This window comes from Salmo trutta, chromosome 25 (assembly GCF_901001165.1).
Source record: "Salmo trutta chromosome 25, fSalTru1.1, whole genome shotgun sequence".
Taxonomy (NCBI): domain Eukaryota; kingdom Metazoa; phylum Chordata; class Actinopteri; order Salmoniformes; family Salmonidae; genus Salmo; species Salmo trutta.
In genome coordinates, this window is record NC_042981.1 from 9775581 (window position 1) to 9797830 (window position 22250).

Below are 22250 nucleotides of genomic sequence, written 5' to 3' on the forward strand. Positions count from 1 at the left end.
TGGGGGCAGGAGTGTGTAATGATGGGGGCAGGAGTGCGTAATGATGGGGGCAGGAGTGCGTAATGATGGGGGCAGGAGTGTGTAATGATGGGGGCAGGAGTGCGTAATGATGGGGGCAGGAGTGCGTAATGATGGGGGCAGGAGTGCGTAATGATGGGGGCAGGAGTGCGTAATGATGGGGGCAGGAGTGCGTAATGATGGGGGCAGGAGTGTGTAATGATGGGGGCAGGAGTGTGTAATGATGGGGGCAGGAGTGCGTAATGATGGGGGCAGGAGTGTGTAATGATGGGGGCAGGAGTGCGTAATGATGGGGGCAGGAGTGCGTAATGATGGGGGCAGGAGTGCGTAATGATGGGGGCAGGAGTGCGTAATGATGGGGGCAGGAGTGTGTAATGATGGGGGCAGGAGTGCGTAATGATGGGGGCAGGAGTGCGTAATGATGGGGGCAGGAGTGCGTAATGATGGGGGCAGGAGTGTGTAATGATGGGGCAGGAGTGTGTAATGATGGGGGCAGGAGTGTGTAATGATGGGGGCAGGAGTGTGTAATGATGGGGGCAGGAGTGCGTAATGATGGGGGCAGGAGTGTGTAATGATGGGGGCAGGTGTGCGTAATGATGGGGGCAGGAGTGCGTAATGATGGGGGCAGGTGTGCGTAATGATGGGGGCAGGTGTGCGTAATGATGGGGGCAGGAGTGCGTAATGATGGGGGCAGGTGTGCGTAATGATGGGGGCAGGAGTGCGTAATGATGGGGGCAGGAGTGCGTAATGATGGGGGCAGGTGTGCGTAATGATGGGGGCAGGTGTGCGTAATGATGGGGGCAGGAGTGCGTAATGCAGGGCAGCCTGGTGCCGACGAGCGCCAGGGGGGAAGAGCGGGAGCAGGCGTGACAGCTTCAAAGCCTCTTAATGGTCAATTCATAGCATCAGCAATCCAGGGTTTATATACATCATTGGTTGCACGGCACGCCCACCCTCATCTTCCTCCCTCCCAGCCACACCATCGCCATCATCAACTACTTTCATCCAGTTCCTCTCCAGAAAGAGACAGACAGATGTTCCCCTGGACTCAGTCAGGGTTATGTTTCAAATGGCACCCTATTCCTTATATTGTGCACTACTTTTTACCCGTGCTCTCTACTAATTCTCAAAAGTAGTGCACTATATAGGGAATAGGGTGCCATAGGGACTCAGTCAGGGACTATGGCAACATGATATTCTTCTGTGAGATCACACATGACGAAGTCTTTTCAGTTGCCTGCTGAACTGTACGCTCTTCTCACATATACTTGTCACAGTCAAGCTGTGAAAAAGCTCTGTCCATTTTGCAGTTTGGTGTTTTTATTCTAAACTTTAAGGTAATTTGTTACTTTGTTTTCCCAAACTTGTTGGAGGGAGACATATACCATTTTATAGTCCCTGATATTTGGTTAATACGTTATTTTATCTGTTTATTATGTTGTGTATTAACTCATTGTTTTTCAAACCTCTCCTCGGGAACCCCCAGATGTTTCACAATTCTGTTGTAGCCCAGAACTAGCTCACCTAATGCACCTAGTCAAGGGCTTGGTAGTTGGTTGACAAATTGAGTCAGGTGTGCTAGCTCTGGAATAGTTCAAATGCATAGAACAGCTGGGGGTTCCCCGAACTCTACATTCCCATGCAGCAGTGCTAACGTGATGTCCCCTCCTCTCTCTCTGTCTTCTACAGTGTGTGGGACTGCCCTGTGTCCTGGTGCCTCCCATGTCCTGGCCTGCTGAGGCTGTGGCTGCTGCTGGGCCTGGTGTCTGCTCGCTGGGCTTGGGCTAGAGCTGAACCAGGGCTTCTACTGGTGCTGGTGAGTGTCCCATCCCAGGGGCCTGGAGGAGCCTAGTCTGTCTGGGCCAAGGGGCCTCTCCGGACCACCTGCCAGACACACGAAGATGAACAAGCTGTCCAGCTTCCACAACAACAAAGCTATGCAGGACCGCCGTTGTGTCTGCGTCTTCCTCCCCAACGACGACACGCTCAACGTAATCGTCAACGTGAGTACTGTGGGGGTCTCACCTAGCTGTTTAAGATGAATGGCCTTACTGTAAGTGGCTCTGGATAAGACAGTCTGCTAAATGACTCAAATGGAAATGTGTGTCTATAGGACCTCAGTACTTTTCAGGTGCATATGAGATAAGACCACTGGTACGAAGACTGCAGCAGGGAAACAGTTATATGTATGATTGGATTATATTTGTGAGTAACACACATATTATAGTGTATTGTCCAAAAGCCAGGGTCAGGAATGGCAGTAATTGTTTTCAAACTGGCAATACCATTCATGGTTGTTTCACAGTGTGTCTAAATGACTCCTGTATGCCCTGACCTCTAACCCCATGCTGTGCGTTCTCTCTCTGCTCAGGTGAAGACATTATGTCAGGAGCTGCTGGTCCAGGTGTGTGACCTGCTCCGACTGAAGGACTGTCACCTGTTTGGACTCAGCGTCATTCAGAGTAAGAATGGTTTACCAGTGTGTGTGTGTGTGTGTGTGTCTGTTGCTGTGTCTGACATCTCTCACCTCACTGTAACGTCTATTCCCATCTCAGCCTTACTGAATGGGGCCCATTGTCTCTGTGGTTAAAGTCACAGCATAGTTTACTGTGTGTTATATCAGCGCAATGAGCAGTTAGCCCTCCCTCTGTACAGTTCCAATGAGCAGTTAGCCCTCCCTCTGTACAGTTCCAATGAGCAGTTAGCCCTCCCTCTGTACAGTCCCAATGAGTTACACCTCAATTCTCCAGAAGTGTGCACTTCTCCCCACACTTTGAAAAGCATTGGATTGGTGTGTATACATGGGAGAAGCCATCTCTGTCAAACAGCCTTAACCAGTCCTTCTGGTGCTGTCTGTCTTTCTCTCTCTGTCTTTCTCTGTCTGTCTTTCTCTCTCTGTCTTTCTCTGTCTGTCTTTCTCTCTCTGTCTGTCTTTCTCTCTCTGTCTGCCTTTCTCTGTCTGTCTTTCTCTCTCTGTCTGTCTTTCTCTCTCTGTCTGTCTTTCTCTGTCTGTCTTTCTCTCTCTGTCTGTCTTTCTCTGTCTGTCTTTCTCTCTCTGTCTCTGTCTGTCTGTTTCTCTCTCTCTGTCTCTGTCTGTCTGTTTCTCTCTCTCTCTCTCTCTCTGTCTGTTTCTCTCTCTCTCTGTCTGTTTCCCTCTCTCTCTCTGTCTGTTTCCCTCTCTCTCTCTGTCTGTTTCCCTCTCTCTCTCTCTGTCTGTTTCCCTCTCTCTCTCTCTGTCTGTTTCCCTCTCTCTCTCTCTGTCTGTTTCCCTCTCTCTCTCTCTGTCTGTTTCCCTCTCTCTCTCTCTGTCTGTTTCCCTCTCTCTCTCTCTCTCTGTCTGTTTCCCTCTCTCTCTCTGTCTGTTTCCCTCTCTCTCTCTCTGTCTGTTTCCCTCTCTCTCTCTCTGTCTGTTTCCCTCTCTCTCTCTCTGTCTGTTTCCCTCTCTCTCTCTCTGTCTGTTTCCCTCTCTCTCTCTCTGTCTGTTTCCCTCTCTCTCTCTCTGTCTGTTTCCCTCTCTCTCTCTGTCTGTTTCCCTCTCTCTCTCTGTCTGTTTCCCCTCTCTCTCTCTGTCGGTTTCCCTCTCTCTCGCTGTCTGTTTCCCTCTCTCTCTCTGTCTGTTTCTCTCTCTCTCTCTGTCTGTTTCTCTCTCTCTCTCTGTCTGTTTCCCTCTCTCTCTCTCTGTCTGTTTCCCTCTCTCTCTCTCTGTCTGTTTCCCTCTCTCTCTCTCTGTCTGTTTCCCTCTCTCTCTCTCTGTCTGTTTCCCTCTCTCTCTCTCTGTCTGTTTCCCTCTCTCTCTCTGTCGGTTTCTCTCTCTCTGTCGGTTTCCCTCTCTCTCGCTGTCTGTTTCTCTCTCTCTCTCTGTCTGTTTCTCTCTCTCTCTGTCTGTTTCCCTCTCTCTCTCTCTGTCTTTTTCTCTCTCTCTCTCTCTGTCTGTTTCTCTCTCTCTCTCTCTCTCTCTCTCTCTCTCGCTCTCTCTCTCTCTCTCTCTCTCTGTTTCCCTCTCGCTCTCTCTCTCTCTCTCTCTGTCTGTTTCCCTCTCGCGCTCTCTCTCTCTCTCTGTCTGTTTCCCTCTCTCTCTCTCTCTCTCTCTGTCTGTTTCCCTCTCGTGCTTTCTCTCTCGCTCTCTGTCTGTTTCCCTCTCGTGCTCTCTCTCTCTCGCTCTCTGTCTGTTTCCCTCTCGTGCTCGCTCTCTCTCGCTCTCTGTCTGTTTCCCTCTCGCTCTCTCTCTCTCTCTCTCTCTCTCTCTCTGTCTGTTTCCCTCTCGCTCTCTCTCTCTCTCTCTCTCTGTCTGTTTCCCTCTCGCTCTCTCTCTCTCTCTCTCTCTCTCTGTTTCCCTCTCGCTCTCTCTCTCTCTCTGTCTGTTTCCCTCTCGCTCTCTCTCTCTCTCTGTCTGTTTCCCTCTCGCTCTCTCTCTCTCTCTCTCTGTCTGTTTCCCTCTCGCTCTCTCTCTCTCTCTCTGTCTGTTTCCCTCTCGCTCTCTCTCTCTCTCTCTGTCTGTTTCCCTCTCGCTCTCTCTCTCTCTCTCTCTGTCTGTTTCCCTCTCGCTCTCTCTCTCGGTCTGTTTCCCTCTCTCTCTCTCTCGGTCTGTTTCCCTCTCTCTCTCTCTCTCTGTCTGTTTCCCTCTCTCTCTCTCTCTCTCTCTCTCTGTCTGTTTCCCTCTCTCTCTCTCTCTCTCTCTGTCTGTTTCCCTCTCTCTGTTGGTGATGCATTGATATGACATTTTTGGACCATACCAATATCCAATATTTTCCTTTAAAACCTATTTCTTTCACTTACTTGCGTTCATTTGTTCAGTCGTTTCATTCTCAACCAGGATTTCTATGGAACGCCGTGTGGGTGTTTGCATGTCAAAACAGATACATGTCAAATAACACTATTTGACCAATCAGGACCTGAATATGACTGCACGTCACATAATTTAACGCGTTCATTAATTATTTACGTAGTTATTACACATTGATTACACTATCACTCGTATTTCATATGTCACAACGATTCATCGATATGTGTGCTATGATGCTGGTAAAGTTGTCTCACACACCTACAGTGCTGGTCATAAAAAAAAGCAAGCTAACTAATGGATGCAAACAATGTTCTTCCCCAAAAACATAGCAAAACGACAATTTGTTTCAGTAGCTATATAGTTAGCTAGCTAACTATATAGCTAGGTGTCATCTGAAATAACCCTAATTTATGAGACCGTTCTTATTTGATTAATGGTGGTCGGACCCATCTATGTGAAGCTAGCCACAATAAGGATTAGCCACAATATTAGACTTTGCGGTTAGCCTTAAATAAAAGTATGTCTTTGACAGTGACGCAAATGAATACAAATAGTATAATTATGCCATAATTGAATAGATCATGCTAAACAAGTTTGGAATGTTATAAAAAGTCAACAAAAGATTATTTGTTAAATTGACAAATCTGTTGAAATCACACTGGATATATTATACTTTAGCATTGCATTGGGGCATCCTTATTTCACTGTACAGTCTTACCTGTGGTTTGTGGCTCAATAACATGGTATCAGTCTACTCAGTGACACCCAGAGAACATTAGCATCGTAGCTCTTATTGTGGGACTCTGAAACAACTGTGAATTGAACCACATTTATTGTCAACCTATGTATTGAACACTATTCCTGAGGAAAAACAATACTGCGTGGAAGTCTAACTCTGAGGACGACGTTGGGGAACAAATATCTTGGGTATTGCTTAGACTGATACCCATTTCATTTATCCCCAGTCCTTAGGTAAAGCTGTACAGTGCAATATGAATGTCAAGACACACAATAGGCCGACTGAGGAGGTGATTTCAAGTAGCTGAAGTTCAATTTCATGAACTGAAGTTCAATTTCAATAGGCGAACAAGTGGCTACCTAGCTAATACTTACAAGGATCATTGCTAAGAATAATGAAAATGACTGCAGTTTCTACTGGTCATTATTTTCAGGCTGTTTGTATTGGTGCTAGCTAGGTACCAAGCTAAAGCTAGCTAGCTACCCCAGAGGTTTCGGTCGAACAAATAATGCTTTATTACCAACACAGTATTGTAAACGCATCGTCCATGGCCGGTGTTTGCTTGTTTGCAGACTTTTTTTTTGGTACTGTTGTGACAGTGCTATTGATAGTAGTGGTGGCGTTTGGCTTGCACGTGCAAATTCAGAACACACAACATTCTACAAAAGAACTGTTATTTGACGTGTCAAATTAAAAGCTTATTTAACTCGTCAAATAGTGTTATTGTCATAGTACTCACTCACACACACTTTATTCGATTCAGTAGACTATTGACATGGGCAGATTTTCTGAGTGCTGTCCTGAGGCTCTATGGGGTTGGTTTGGGTTAGTGAACGGAGCCTCAGTTCACTGAAGGGACTCTTCTCTTGTTTCGTCTCTTGACATTGTAGGGCTGTGTGGTGAAATGTTTCGGGGTCACTTGTTTTTAGGTTGTAAAGTAAGGAGGAGGGGGTTTTGGCCCAATTCTGCTCAACATACGTTATTTAAAGGTTTTCTTTGCACTTACAATAGTCTTGCAAAACTCTGCGTGCAGTATTTCCATTGGATGTTTGTCCCATTTGGTAAATTCATTATTAGAGAGTGGACCCCATACTTTGCTGCCATATAAAGTAATTGGTTATAAAACTTAATGATACAATTTTGAGCCAGATTCTAATTGGAATTTTGATTTGAATGGCATAGGATCTCTCTGTGTCTCTGAGGGAGAGGGAGGTAGGGGGAGGGAGAGAGGGACTAGCTGACTAGTCTGCTGCCAAGTTGCACAAGATTGAGGGTTGGGTGGGGTGACAGAAGTATGTGGCTAGAGTGATTGGTCAGTGCGAGGGGGTTGGAGCTGGGGGTTGGAGCTGGGCTGGGGATGGGTGGTAGGTATAGAACTGGGTTTGGGTTAGGGGTTAGAGTGTGGGTTGGAGCTGGGGGGTAGAGCAGGGGGTTGGAGCTGGGCTGGGGGTGGGTGGTAGGTATAGAACTGGGTTTGGGTTAGGGGTTAGAGTGTGGGTTGGAGCTGGGCTGGGGTTGGGTGGTAGGTATAGAACTGGGTTTGGGTTAGGGGTTAGAGTGTGGGTTGGAGCTGGGCTGGGGGTGGGTGGTAGGTATAGAACTGGGTTTGGGTTAGGGGTTAGAGTGTGGGTTGGAGCTGGGGGGTAGAGCAGGGGGTTGGAGCTGGGCTGGGGGTGGGTGGTAGGTAGGTAGGTATAGAACTGGGTTTGGGTTAGGGGTTAGAGTGTGGGTTGGAGCTGGGCTGGGGTTGGGTGGTAGGTATAGAACTGGGTTTGGGTTAGGGGTTAGAGTGTGGGTTGGAGCTGGGGGGTAGAGCAGGGGGTTGGAGCAGGGCTGGGGTGGGTGGTAGGTATAGAACTGGGTTTGGGTTAGGGGTTAGAGTGTGGGTTGGAGCTGGGGGGTAGAGCAGGGGGTTGGAGCTGGGCTGGGGGTGGGTGGTAGGTATAGAACTGGGTTTGGGTTAGGGGTTAGAGTGTGGGTTGGAGCTGGGGGGTAGAGCTGGGGGTTGGAGCTGGGCTGGGGGTGGGTGGTAGGTATAGAACTGGGTTTGGGTTAGGGTTAGAGTGTGGGTTGGAGCTGGGCTGGGGGTGGGTGGTAGGTATAGAACTGGGTTTGGGTTAGGGGTTAGAGTGTGGGTTGGAGCTGGGCTGGGGATGGGTGGTAGGTATAGAACTGGGTTTGGGTTAGGGGTTAGAGTGTGGGTTGGAGCTGGGCTGGGGGTGGGTGGTAGGTATAGAACTGGGTTAGGGGTTAGGGGTTAGAGTGTGGGTTGGAGCTGGGCTGGGGGTGGGTGGTAGGTATAGAACTGGGTTAGGGGTTAGAGTGTGGGTTGGAGCTGGGCTGGGGGTGGGTGGTAGGTATAGAACTGGGTTTGGGTTAGGGGTTAGAGTGTGGGTTGGAGCTGGGGGGTAGAGCAGGGGGTTGGAGCTGGGCTGGGGGTGGGTGGTAGGTATAGAACTGGGTTAGGGGTTAGGGGTTAGAGTGTGGGTGGTTAGTCACTATTTGCCTTGTGATTTTGCGCTGTTCTGACAAGCAGTTCAGGAATGTCCCTAAATCAGCCCCACTGGTTCCTGGTCAATAGACCTGTCCTGCAGGGCATGTGATTGCCATCAGATGAGATTAACCAATTTTCAGAACAGCACTGGCTGACTGGCCCTACTGCGATTTTTGTTTTCCTTTGCAGCTGCTTGCAGTTGTCACTGCCTTTGTCTGTCAACTACCTATGTCTGTCTGCTACACAGGAGTCAATGGGTGACTCATTCCATGCATATCACCGACCTAGAGACAACTGTCATCATAAAGCGACTCAATTTAACCCTTTGTGTGTGTCCCCCCAGACAATGAACACATCTACATGGAGTTGGGTCAGAAGCTGTCTAAGTACTGTCCCAAGGAGTGGAAGAGAGAGGCCAGCAAGGTGAGTCAGTCTGCACAACCAAATGGTATCCAGCAAGCACATAACGTTCTGAGAACCAACCCAGCTAGCACATAACGTTCTGAGAACCAACCCAGCTAGCACATAACGTTCTGAGAACCAACCCAGCTAGCACATAACGTTCTGAGAACCAACCCAGCTAGCACATAACGTTCTGAGAACCAACCCAGCTAGCACATAACGTTCTGAGAACCAACCCAGCTAGCACATAACGTTCTGAGAACCAACCCAGCTAGCACATAACGTTCTGAGAACCAACCTCTCTATTCCCCAGCTAGCACATAACGTTCTGAGAACCTCCAACCTCTCTATTCCCCAGCTAGCACATAACGTTCTGAGAACCTCCAACCTCTCTATTCCCCAGCTAGCACATAACGTTCTGAGAACCAACCCAGCTAGCACATAACGTTCTGAGAACCAACCCAGCTAGCACATAACGTTCTGAGAACCAACCCAGCTAGCACATAATGTTCTGAGAACCAACCCAGCTAGCACATAACGTTCTGAGAACCATATGTTTCTTAGAGCTTGGTGTGAGTGTGGTTGTCCTATGGTTATTTTGCATACAACCTCCCACAACTTTCTGGGAAAGATGCAGGATAGCTGCTTGGCTTTGCTCAGCAAATGTAAGGAATTTGACAAAAAAAATAAACTTTAATTAGTTGGTATTTCATTAATTCAACAGAATGTTACCCAAAAGTTCAAATGGTTACATTTCAATTTTGGTAATATTCTATGAACGTTCTCCAGCTGGTTTGACATTGGGAATGTTCTCAAATAGTTAAACAACCTTCTTTAGAAATGTCAGTACTTCAGCATAACGTTTCCTCATGGTTCTATTTAAAGTCATGTTCTCAGAACAATAAGAACTCTCTCTGTCCTCTATCTTGTTAAGTGTGTTCAGGTGTGTTGGCCGCACCCACTAATTGGCGACACCTAATCTTAATGAGTGTTTCCTTTGAAATGGGGTCTGTTTGAATAGACTAAAATGAACAGCTTTGTATGAGTTAAAAAATAACATGGCATGCTAGCTCCATCCTGGTGGCACAGTGGACTAATTCCATGAATAGAGAACAGAATATTATAGGGTTGAATCTTGGTGATGCTGTGCCACAATAAAACATTTTTTTTTGCATGATTTAATACCTAAGCAAATACATTTCCATGTGTCCTATCTGTGCTTGGAGTTTGAAACAGTTAACCCAAACTAAGCTAGCAGTGTTATTAAAAGTTGTATTGAAACATTCAGTGAAAGCTTTAAGGAAGTTATACAAAAACCTCCAAATAAATAATGTTCTCAGAATGTTAAAACATTCAGGAAACCATAGTAAAAAATTCTCAGATCTGCCCTGCAACCTAAAAAGGAACGTTCCCAGAACAGACTAAATGTTCGCTTCGGTTCTCAGAACTTTTAAAACATTTTCAGTTTTCCCGATCGATTGGAACTATTTCCCTGTTTGACCGCTAGGTTTTATAGGTATTACAGTTGAAGTCGGAGGTTTACATACACTTAGGTTGGAGCCATTAAAACTCGTTTTTCAACCTCTCCACAAATTTCTTGTCCTAACCGACTTGCCAAAACTATAGTTTGTTAACATCTACTTTCTGCATGACACAAGTCATTTTTCCAACAATTGTTTACAGAGATTATTTCACTTATAAATCACTATCACAATTCCAGTGGGTCAGAAGTTTACATACACTAAGTTGACTGTGCCTTTAAACAGCTTGGAAAATTCCAGAAAATGATGTCATTGCTTTAGAAGCTTCTGAGTCAATTGGAGGTGTACCTGTGGACGTATTGCAAGCCCTACCTTCAAACTCAACTTTGCTTGACATCATGGGAAAATCAAAAGAAATCAGCCAAGACCTCAGAAACAAATGGTAGACCTCCACAAGTCTGGTTCATCCTTGGGAGCAATTTCCAAACGCAATAGTAACAATAGTACGCAAGTATAAACACCATGGGACCACACAGCCGTCATACCGCTCAGGAAGGAGACGTGTTCTGTCTTCTAGAGATGAACGTACTTTGGTGCGAAAAGTGTAAATCAATCCCAGAACAACAGCAAAGGACCTTGTGAAGATGCTGGAGGAAACGGGTACAAAAGTATCTATTTCCACAGTAAAACGACTCCTATATCGACATAACCTGAAAGGCCGCTCAGCAAGAAAGAAGCCACTGCTCCAAAAGCGCCATAAAGAAAGCCAGACTACGGTTTGCAACTGCACATGGGGACAAAGATCGTACTTTTTGGAGAAATGTCCTCTGGTCTGATGAAACAGAACTGTTTGGCCATAATGACCATTGTTATGTTTGGAGGGAAAATGGGGAGGCTTGCAAGCCGAAGAACACCATCCCAACCATGAAGCACGGGGGTGACAGCATCATGTTTTGGGGGTGCTTTGCTGCAGGGGGGACCGGTGCACTCCACAAAATCGTTGGCATCACGAGGAAGGGAAATTATGTGGATATATCGAAGCAACTTCTCAAGACATCAGTCAGGAAGTTAAAGCTTGGTTGCAAATGCGTCTTCCAAATGAACAATGGCCCCAAGCATACTTCCAAAGTTGTGGCAAAATGGCTTAAGGACAACAAAGTCAAGGTATTGGAGTGGCCATCACTTAGCCCTCACCTCCTATAGAAAAATTTGGGGCAGAACTGAAAAAGTGTGTGCGAGCTAGGAGGCCTACAAACCTGACTCAGTTACACCAGCTCTGTCAGGAGGAATGGGCCAAAATTCACCCAGCTTATTGTGGGAAGCTTGTGAAAGGCTACCTGAAATGTTTGACCCAAGTTAAACAATTTAAAGGCAATGCTACCAAATACGAATTGAGTGAATGTAAACTTCTGACCCACTGGTGAAAGAAATAACATCTGAAATAAATAATTCTCTCTACTATTATTCTGACATTTCACATTCTTAAAATAAAGTGCTGATCCTTACTGACCTAAACAGGGAATTTTTACTAGGATTAAAAGTTAGGAATTGTGAAAAACGGAGTTAAAATTTATTTGGCTAAGGTGTATGTAAACTTCCGAATTCAACTGTATGACTCTGTGGCTCCGACTGAATCAGTTAGACCGCTTGCTGTTGAAACGATAGTTAACTATCAGGGTTTCAAGATGTGCAAGATTGACTGTCTTTTGGGGGGTAATCTTAAATTCAAATATGTGAGCAACTGCTGTTGTTTTCACTGTCAGGATGGAAGTTTTTGATTTTCTATTTGTAGAATGAATACACTGTCTTGATGGTTTGATTTGCTAGAAAATAACAAAACCAATGTTTTTCATTTGTATCTTGTTGTTTTCAGGGCATCGATCAATTTGGGCCTCCTATGATCATTCACTTCAGGGCTCAATATTACGTTGAGAATGGGAGATTAATAAGGCAAGTAATCCCACAGAGATCCTATAAATTACTATTTGATTCTGAATGCAATTCTATGAGTAATCTCCTCTTACACAAACTTAAGTTTAACAATCAGAGCCAAGTGTGATATCATTCTGAATAAGCGGTTTGGATTGATAGATACTGAAGCTGCTTGATTAGATCTAATACGATGACGTGTTTCTGAGGACGAGGATAGAAAAGTGAGGGAGCTCATTGTGGCTTAATGTCCCAGTGGGGGTGAAAAGGAATAAGTAAGTATGTTACGAAGGTTATGTCTCACCCCAGGGTAATGTCTCCTCCCCCAGGGTAATGTCTCCTCCCCCAGGGTAATGTCTCCTCCCCCAGGGTAATGTCTCCTCCCCCAGGGTAATGTCTCCTCCCCCGGGGTAATGTCTCCTCCCCCAGGGTAATGTCTCCTCCCCCAGGGTAATGTCTCCTCCCCCAGGGTAATGTCTTCTCCCCCAGGGTAATGTCTCCTCCCCCAGGGTAATGTCTCCTCCCCCAGGGTAATGTCTCCTCCCCCAGGGTAATTTGTCTTCTCCCCCAGGGTAATGTCTTCTCCTACAGTAGTACAGGAATCTGAGAATGGTGATCTAGCATAGTGGGATGTGTTTGTATCATGATGTCTCCTCCCCCAGGATAATGTCTCCTCCCCCAGGGTAATGTCTTCTTCCCCCAGGGTAACGTCTTCTTCCCCCGGGGTGTAACGTCTTCTTCCCCCAGGGTGTAACGTCTTCTTCCCCCAGGGTGTAACGTCTTCTTCCCCCGGGGGGTAACGTCTTCTTCCCCCGGGGTGTAACGTCTTCTTCCCCCGGGGGGTAATGTCTTCTTCCCCCGGGGGGTAATGTCTTCTTCCCCCGGGGGTGTAACGTCTTCTTCCCCCGGGGGTGTAACGTCTTCTTCCCCCGGGGTGTAACGTCTTCTCCTACTCTACTACAGGAACCTGAGAATGGTGATGTAGCCTAGCAGAATGTGTTTGTATCATGTCTTCTTCTCTCTTCACTTCCAGTGACCGATCAGCCAGGTACTACTACTACTGGCACCTGAGGAAACAGGTGTTGCTATCGCAGTGTATGCAGAGAGAGGAGGCCTACTTCCTGTTGGCAGCCTTCGCCCTCCAGGCCGACTTGGGCAACTTCAAACGCAACAAGCACTTTGGGAAGTACTTTGAACCTGAGGCCTACTTCCCTCCATGGGTAAGTAGATCTATCCTTCTGACCCTTCATTGTTTGCAGACCTGAAAATGGGTATAGTCAGTGTAGTGCTGAAATTTCCACCATAATGCTACAGATATGAAAACACAGAAGAGTTAGGACCAAGGGATAAGGAGTAAATTAGGACCGGCTAAGTGTAGTCTAGCACACAGCCTGAATGTAGGTTTGTAGCCAGTTTCATTAATCATTGAGCTCCAACAATTTGAGACCCTACCTCATTGGAGCATGCTGGGATAGCTGGCTCTAGGACGCTGGTTTTATTTTCGTCCCTGGTAGTGGCACATAGCACGCTTGACTCTTTAGAGAAATGATCTGGATGTGAGCTGGCTAAACTTGCTGCCTCTCCTCTTCGACATGCCCCCCTCGCCTCCCGGACACGACGGTGCCCCACCCCTCTAATTACCAACCACTTCCTGTGATTAGTCTGTTGCCGTCCCATTGGTCCCATATCCACTTTGAAGCCACAGGGTCAGGAAATGGTTGTACATTCAGGAGTGGTACATAAATGCATCCTCTCAGGGTGTTCTCTAACTGGTTCTGAGTGAGTGACTGGGTTCCGGAGAAACGCCCCAAATCCAGACCTGAAACTGACTGAGTCCAGTGGGAAAAGCACCCTATCCCCATATAGTGCACTATTCTGACCATGGCCCATAGGGCTCTGGACAAAAGTAGTGCACTACACACTGAGTATACCAAACGTTAAGAACACCTTCCTAATATTGAGTTGCACCCCCCCCCCTGCCCTCAGAACAGCCTCATTTCGTCGGGACATGGACTCTACAAGGTGTCGAAAGTGTTCCACAGGGATGCTGGCCCATGTTGACTCCAGTGCTTCCCACAGTTGTGTCAAGTTGGCTGAATGTCCTTTGGGTGGTGGACCATTCTTGATGCACACAGGAAACTGTTGAGTTTGATAAACCCAGCAGCGTTGCACTTCTTGACACAAACCGGTGCGCCTGGCACTTACTACCATACGCCATTCAAAGGGCACTTAAATCTTTTGTCTTGCCCATTCACCCTCTGAATGGCACACATACATAATCCATGACTCAATTGTCTCGAGGCTTAAAAATCCTTCTTCAAACTGTCTCCTCCCCTTCGTCTACACTGAATGAAGTGGATTTAACAGGTGACATCAATAAGGGATCATAGACTGACTAGGTGAATCCAGGTGAAAGCTATGTCATGGAAAGAGCAGGGGTTCTTAATGTTTTGATACTCAATGTATAGGGAATAGGGTGGACGACGCCTTTTGTGCCCAGCTGGACGACGCCTTTTGGGATGTAATATAAGTATATGAGGCATCTGTCGGGTGGGGGGGTTTCATCAACCACCATTAACCCAACTGGCAAGCCTTCCCTCCTTTCTTCTGCCAGTGAGCTGACATCAGAACCAGCAGATGGAGTTCACTCTACTGAGAAGCTTGTATGAGAGAATTCCTTTGTCACCGCACTGAAACCAGCCTATATGTCTGTCCCTCTTCCAGGTGAAGGCCAAGAGAGGCCGGGATTACATCCTGAGACACATCCCCAACATGCACAAAGACCTGTTTTCCCTCACCGCCTCAGAGGCTCATCTCAAATACATCAAGGAGTGTGCCCAGCTGGATGATGTTACAGTCCACTACTACAGACTCCATAAGGTCAGAGGTCAACCTGGATGGACACACACTCACACACACACACACACAATTAACTTACCAATAAACTTCTAAATCTTCCCCAGGACAAAAAGGATGTGGAGGGTTCCATGACTTTAGGACTGACCTTGCGTGGGATCCAAATATTTCAGGTACAGTAGTAAGGATGGATAAATGTGTCTAGGTCATGTGTTATTAATGTGTATGGTTTCTATGACGATTTCTATCATGTTTCTCTCAGAACGTGGGGACAGTGAAACAGCTCCTGTATGATTTCCCCTGGACCAATGTGGGCAAACTGGTGTTTGTGGTGAGTAGAGCCATGGAGATGGTATTTACTAAGAGGTAAGGCTGAGACGATGCCAGTATCGCGATACTTGTTAGGATCGTGGCAAGGAAATGTCGGATGTCATTAGGCACTTTGAGGGCTTAGGGGAGTCTCTCTCTTTCTGGAAGTTCTGTTTTGTCTCTCATGATCCCAGCGGTGACGTCTTTGAAACTTGAAGCCAGTCTTGACTTATGGCAGTGGTTAGTGAAAGTTCAGCTCCTACACAGAGTATAGTTGTGGAAATAGTGACACAGAGCTCCTCTTCTCTGTTGGGTCTTACCCCTAGCTGCTACAGTCACTTCACTACCAGCTAGTTGCCAACTAGTCAATGTTCAGGTCAACCAGAAAACAAACATCTGTTAACACCAAACACACTATCAAGCAGGTGAATAGTACACCAACAAAAATAATACAAAAATCAACATGTCAGTTTAAGCTAGAGATATCTGTTTTGTCGCACATCTGCATCTGCTGTGACAGAGCTAGAGCTGTGTTTGTTAGACCATGAGACATCCCGCAAATCGGTGTTCTCACAAAATCCTGTGTGGCGTCAAACAGTTTGGCCAACAAACTATTATGACCCCTCTATGGAAAGATGAGACTCTCACGAACATGGTGTTCTCCGTTTTGATCGTCTGCATGGAACCTGTCTGAATTCGGTACAGCCGATCTGCCAACTTCTGTCTGTAGCATCCAAACAGTTTGGGCTACACTCTAATTTGACCCCTCCGTGTAAAGGTGAGACTCTCACGAACACAAACATGCTGGTTGTTTTTCTCTAGGACACCCACAAGCCTCACGACTCGTCTGAAGGTCCCCTGATATCAGTTGAAAAGTGCTGAAAATTAGGTGTTAAATACAAGTTTTCTGATCTTTCTTATCTCTCAGATATAGGACATGGACTATTTGTTGTTGTAACGTCTACGCTGGAAGTCGGGAAGCAAGTTCAGGGAGTGACTTAATAATAAATACACAAGGAACAAAACAAGAAACACGAGTAGCGTACAGACATGAAACAAAGGAACAGAAACAACGCCTAGGGAAGGAACCAAAGGGAGTAACATGTATAGGGAAGGTTAATCAGGCAGCTGATTAGGTCTGATGATGCGCTTAACGATGGTGACAGGTGTGTGTGTAATAATGAGCAGCCTGACGACCTCGGGCGCTGGACAGGAGGGGTAGTATACATGACAGTTGTTATATGTAGTGAATCCATTATTCAATGCTTTTGTATAGGCTAATAGCAGTAAGGCCAAATACCATATATATATTTTTTTAATTGATACGTCAAGGGGTCTTAAGATTCAAAATCAAATAGCCAAATTATCCTTGGTATGACCTTCTTAAAACAATTCCATATAGCTTAGTAGACGCTCCCCGAGCTTAGACACGGCTTAGACTCTCATGGTTTAATAATAAAGTGGTCTTCAATACATCTAAAACTAAAACCATTGTTTTGAACCAAATACATTCTCAAAGACCTAAACCTCAAATGGAGTTGTGTGTGACCGTTGAGCAAGTTGAGGAAGCTAAACTCCTAGGTATATTATTGGATGGTCAATTATGGTCGAGTCATATTGACAAAGTTGTTATGAAGATGGGGAGGGCTATGTCTGTTTATAAAAAACATGTTCTGTGTTTTTGACACAAATCAACGGTACTAGTTGTTTAGGCTCTGGTCTGGTCCTGGTCTGGTCCTGGTCTGGTCCTGGTCTGGTCTTGACCTGGTCTGGTCCTGGTCTGGTCCTGGTCTTGTCCTGGTCTGGTCCTGGTCTGGTCTGGTCCTGGTCTGGTCTTGACCTGGTCTGGTCCTGGTCTGGTCCTGGTCTGGTCCTGGTCTGGTCCTGGTCTGGTCTTGTCCTGGTCTTGTCCTGGTCTGGTCCTGGTCATGTCTTGGTCTGGTCCTGGTCTGGTCCTGGTCTGGTCCTGGTCTGGTCCTGGTCTTGTCCCATCTTGATTACTGTCTGGTAATATGGTCAAGTGCAGCAAAGAAAGACCTAGCAAATCTGCAGCTGACTCAAAACAGAGCAGCACGCCTTGCCATTAACTGCACATACAGAACCAACAACAACATGCATGCCAGTCTTTCCTGGTTGAGTGTTGAAAAGAGATGAACTGCTTCTCTTAGTTTTTATGAGAAATATTGCTGTGATGAAAATTCCAGATTTTTGTCTGCATAATCAAATAACATTCTGATCAGAATGTCCAAAAATGAATTCACAGCATCGCACCGTATTATACAGAGCCATGATCACATGAAATTCCCTTCAATCTCCAATTACTCAAACAGCAAAATGACCTTTTAAAAATCGGATTAAACAACATCTCATGGAACGGCGAAGACTGTGAGGAGACACACAGACACTAACACACATGCTTGTTTTTTTGTTTATTTTTTTACTATTGTATTTTTTTATCGTATTTTGAATTTGCGTGACTGTCCTTGTCTATCACTGTATCAGTCTATCAGCGTTTTGTTACTTGTCGTGTTTTTTGTGGACCCCAGGAAGAGTAGCTGCTGCTACAAAAGCTAATGGGGATCCTAATAAACAAATAAGAAAATGTTGAAATGTTTCTTCAGTTTGGCTTGTGTCCCTCAATCTGGAGATTCAGCTCTTGTTTTGGTTGTAAGAAGTGCCGCAGAATAGTTTTCAAAGAAGAGACGGTTCTGCGTTCTCTTCTCTCTCCCCCCCATTGTGTGTTTTTGCCTGTCGGGATATCTGGCTCTCTAGCGAAGTGTCTGAATCCTCTCATGCATATCCCTCTGCAAACAAACTGAACATTCAAAAAGATGTAACACACACTGGTGTCTGAATCACACAGGGTCGTCGCTCCGTTAGTATCTCAGACACCAAGATCTTCCATAATCAGTGTTAAACATCGATCATACGTCAGCTGGATGACATGTAGATAGCATGAAGATATCCTACAAGGATTCTAACTCCTATTCCTCTCTCTCTTTTGTCTGGTTTCAGGGTAAGAAGTTTGAGATCCTGCCGGATGGTCTCCCGTCGGCCCGTAAACTGATCTACTACACCGGTTGTCCCCTGCGGTCCCGCCACCTCCTACAGTTACTCAGCAACAGCCATCGCCTCTACATGAACCTGCAGCCTGTTCTCAAACAAGTCCGGAGGCTGGAGGAGAACGAAGGTACACTGCATACCTGGACACACCTACCTGGCCATGCTGCCATCTTGCCATATTGGAGAAATTTGACTCCCTGGATTCTCCTGGTGTCTCTGCATGATTCAGCATTCCTTCCCTTAGCCAGTTGTAATGTTGATATTTACATTTTAGTAATTTAGCACACGCTCTTTTCCAGAGTGATTTATAGAAGGGGGTTAAGTGGGTTAAGTGCCTTGCTCAAGGGCACAGACAGATTTTTAACCTAGTCTGCTCTGGGATTTGAACCAGCTACCTTTCGGTTACCTGCCCAACGCTCTTAAACCGCTAGACTACCTGCTGCCATATTCCTTTTTCCTACATCTTTCATGTGTAGGGCATATCCATAATTCCTTAGGAGTGAATTCTCTATCTGACCAGCTCCTGTGAGGCTCTTTATCTGTGGTACTGCTGTGTCTAACCCTCTGTCTATCCCTCCTCTCCAGACAAGAAGCAGTACCGTGAGTCGTACATCAGCGACGCGTTGGAGCTGGATATGGACGGGCTGGACAAGCGTTCCCGGGCCAGCGGCAGCAGCGCCGGCAGCACAGTGTCTCACCTCAAACGCCTGTCTCGCCACTCTACCGCTAGCCACAGCAGCTCACGAACCTCTGGGGTGGAGACAGACAGTTTTCTGGCCCCCGGGGGGGCCCTGCACCGGGCCCTGAGAACCTGCAGCTCTTCAACTACTAGCCATGGGAGCTCACACACCTCGGGGGTCGAGAGCGGGGGCAAGGAGCGGATGCTGGACGATGATGGTAAGGCAATCAATTGCACATACAGCAAGGGACACACACACACACACACTTTTTTTTGTCATGCCTTCTCCCCTGCTCCGCTAGTGATCATCACTGGCCCTCTGTCTGACTGTCCCCCCAGAGATTCATATTAGTGTCTGTCTGACTGTCCCCCCCAGAGATTCATATTAGTGTCTGACTGTCTGTCCCCCCAGAGATTCATATTAGTGTCTGTCTGACTGTCCCCCCCAGAGATTCATATTAGTGTCTGTCTGTCTGTCCCTCCAGAGATTCATATTAGTGTCTGTCTCCCTCCAGAGATTGAGATGTTAGTGGACGACCCTAAAGACTATGAGGAGCTCCATGAGCTGACCCTGGACCTGAACCAGGACCTGTGCATCCACATCACTGAGGACATGCTGACCATGTCCCCTGACCAGACCAACGGATACTCTGGTAAATACAACCACTGTCTTAGCTTCTCTACTAAGACCAGATCAACATATACTCTGGTAAATACAACCACTGTCTTCTCTACCCAGACCAACGGCTTCTCTGGTAAATACAACCACTGTCTTAGCTTCTCTACTAAGACCAGATCAACATATACTCTGGTAAATACAACCACTGTCTTCTCTACCCAGACCAACGGCTTCTCTGGTAAATACAACCACTGTCTTAGCTTCTCTACTAAGACCAGATCAACATATACTCTGGTAAATACAACCACTGTCTTCTCTACCCAGACCAACGGCTTCTCTGGTAAATACAACCACTGTCTTAGCTTCTCTACTAAGACCAGATCAACATATACTCTGGTAAATACAACCACTGTTTTCTCTACCCAGACCAACGGATACTCTGGTACATACAACCACTGTCTTAGCTTCTCTACTAAGACCAGATCAACATATACTCTGGTAAATACAACCACTGTCTTCTCTACCCAGACCAACGGATACTCTGGTACATACAACCACTGTCTTAGCTTCTCTACTAAGACCAGATCAACATATACTCTGGTAAATACAACCACTGTCTTCTCTACCCAGACCAACGGCTACTCTGGTAAATACAACCACTGTCTTCTCTACCCAGACCAACGGATACTCTGGTACATACAACCACTGTCTTAGCTTCTCTACTAAGACCAGATCAACATATACTCTGGTACATACAACCACTGTCTTGTCTTCTCTACCCAGACCAACGGATACTCTGGTACATACAACACTGTCTTAGCTTCTCTACCAAGACCAGATCAACATATACTCTGGTACATACAACCACTGTCTTAGCTTCTCTACCAAGACCAGATCAACATATACTCTGGTACATACAACCACTGTCTTAGCTTCTCTACTAAGACCAGATCAACATATACTCTGGTACATACAACCACTGTCTTGTCTTATCTACCCAAACCAACGGATACTCTGGTACATACAACCACTGTCTTAGCTTCTCTACCAAGACCAGACCAACGGATACTCTGGTACATACAACCACTGTCTTAGCTTCTCTACCAAGACCAACGGATACTCTGGTACATACAACCACTGTCTTAGCTTCTCTACCAAGACTAACGGATACTCTGGTACATACAACCACTGTCTTAGCTTCTCTACCAAGACCAACGGATACTCTGGTACATACAACCACTGTCTTAGCTTCTCTACCCAGACCAACGGATACTCTGGTACATACAACCACTGTCTTAGCTTCTCTACCAAGACCAACGGATACTCTGGTACATACAACCACTGTCTTAGCTTCTCTACCCAGGCCAACATATACTCTGGTACATACAACCACTGTCTTAGCTTCTCTACCAAGACCAGATCAATGGATACTCTGGTACATACAACCACTGTCTTAGCTTCTCTACCAAGACCAATGGATACTCTGGTACATACAACCACTGTCTTAGCTTCTCTACCCAGACCAATGGATACTCTGGTACATACAACCACTGTCTTAGCTTCTCTACCAAGACCAATGGATACTCTGGTACACACAACCACTGTCTTAGCTTCTCTACCAAGACCAATGGATACTCTGGTACATACAACCACTGTCTTAGCTTCTCTACCAAGACCAATGCATACTCTGGTACATACAACCACTGTCTTAGCTTCTCTACCCAGGCCAACGGATACTCTGGTACATACAACCACTGTCTTAGCTTCTCTACCCAGACCAACGGATACTCTGGTACATACAACCACTGTCTTAGCTTCTCTACCCAGACCAACGGATACTCTGGTACATACAACCTCTTGCTGTCTTCATTCACTCTGTTTTAGGACCGCCTCCTATCTCAGTGAGACTGGTTGAATTGAACTTGGCTGGACGGTCAACAGATGGTGATGTATTAGTTGTTTTTTATGAATGTCATCCTCTCTGTCTGCACTGTAGGACTCATAGTGAAGGACGTCAGCTCATCCACCTCCAGTTCCTCTGAGACCGTTGTGAAGATGAGAGGTCAGAGCATTGAGTCTCTTCCTCAGGTCAGTGACAGTTACGACGTATCCTGTTTGGTGCTGACTAGGGATGTTAACAGTTAACCGTTTACCGGTTAGCCGCCAAAATAAATTTGACCGGTCATGCTTATCGGCCTATAGGTCAATTTGCATAATGTAATGGAATTAAATTGATGCGTGTGTATTTTCGTTAGTTCGTCATGCATCTTCTTTATAACACGCGTACAGCATATGCTACATGAGCACAACAAAATCCCCTGTTGGACAGCTGTTCTGTTGGTTTTCATTTCAATTCTATTTTGTTGTTCAGAAACCAAAGACACAATCCTAGTGATATTAACGACCACATCCTAGTGATATTAACGACCACATCCTAGTGATATTAACGACCACATCCTAGTGATATTAACGACCACATCCTAGTGATATTAACGACCACATCCTAGTCATATTAACGACCACATCCTAGTCATATTAACGACCACATCCTAGTGATATTAACGACCACATCCTAGTGATATTAACGACCACATCCTAGTGATATTAACGACCACATCCTAGTCATATTAACGACCACATCCTAGTCATATTAACAACACCATCCTAGTCATATTAACAACACCACCCTAGTCATATTAACAACACCATCCTAGTCATATTAACAACACCATCCTAGTCATGTTAATAACACCATCCTAGTCATATTAACAACACCATCCTAGTCATGTTAACAACACCATCCTAGTCATGTTAACAACACCATCCTAGTCATGTTAACAACACCATCCTAGTCATATTAACAACACCATCCTAGTCA

General features: G+C 46.0%; 1 protein-coding gene across 1 annotated transcript in view; it reads left to right on the forward strand.

Moving 5' to 3' along the window:
- The window catches only part of LOC115161965 (FERM domain-containing protein 6), a 59350-nt gene that overhangs the window by 32323 nt on the left and 4777 nt on the right, over positions 1–22250 (forward strand). The window contains exons 2-13 of the mRNA XM_029712821.1: positions 1708–2021; positions 2390–2480; positions 8378–8457; positions 11791–11867; positions 12880–13066; positions 14571–14726; positions 14810–14875; positions 14965–15033; positions 18027–18201; positions 18660–18971; positions 19269–19406; positions 21369–21460. Of these exons, the coding sequence (XP_029568681.1) occupies positions 1920–2021; positions 2390–2480; positions 8378–8457; positions 11791–11867; positions 12880–13066; positions 14571–14726; positions 14810–14875; positions 14965–15033; positions 18027–18201; positions 18660–18971; positions 19269–19406; positions 21369–21460 (1545 nt within the window). The 5' untranslated portion in view covers positions 1708–1919. The remainder of the gene's footprint in view (positions 1–1707; positions 2022–2389; positions 2481–8377; positions 8458–11790; positions 11868–12879; positions 13067–14570; positions 14727–14809; positions 14876–14964; positions 15034–18026; positions 18202–18659; positions 18972–19268; positions 19407–21368; positions 21461–22250) is intronic.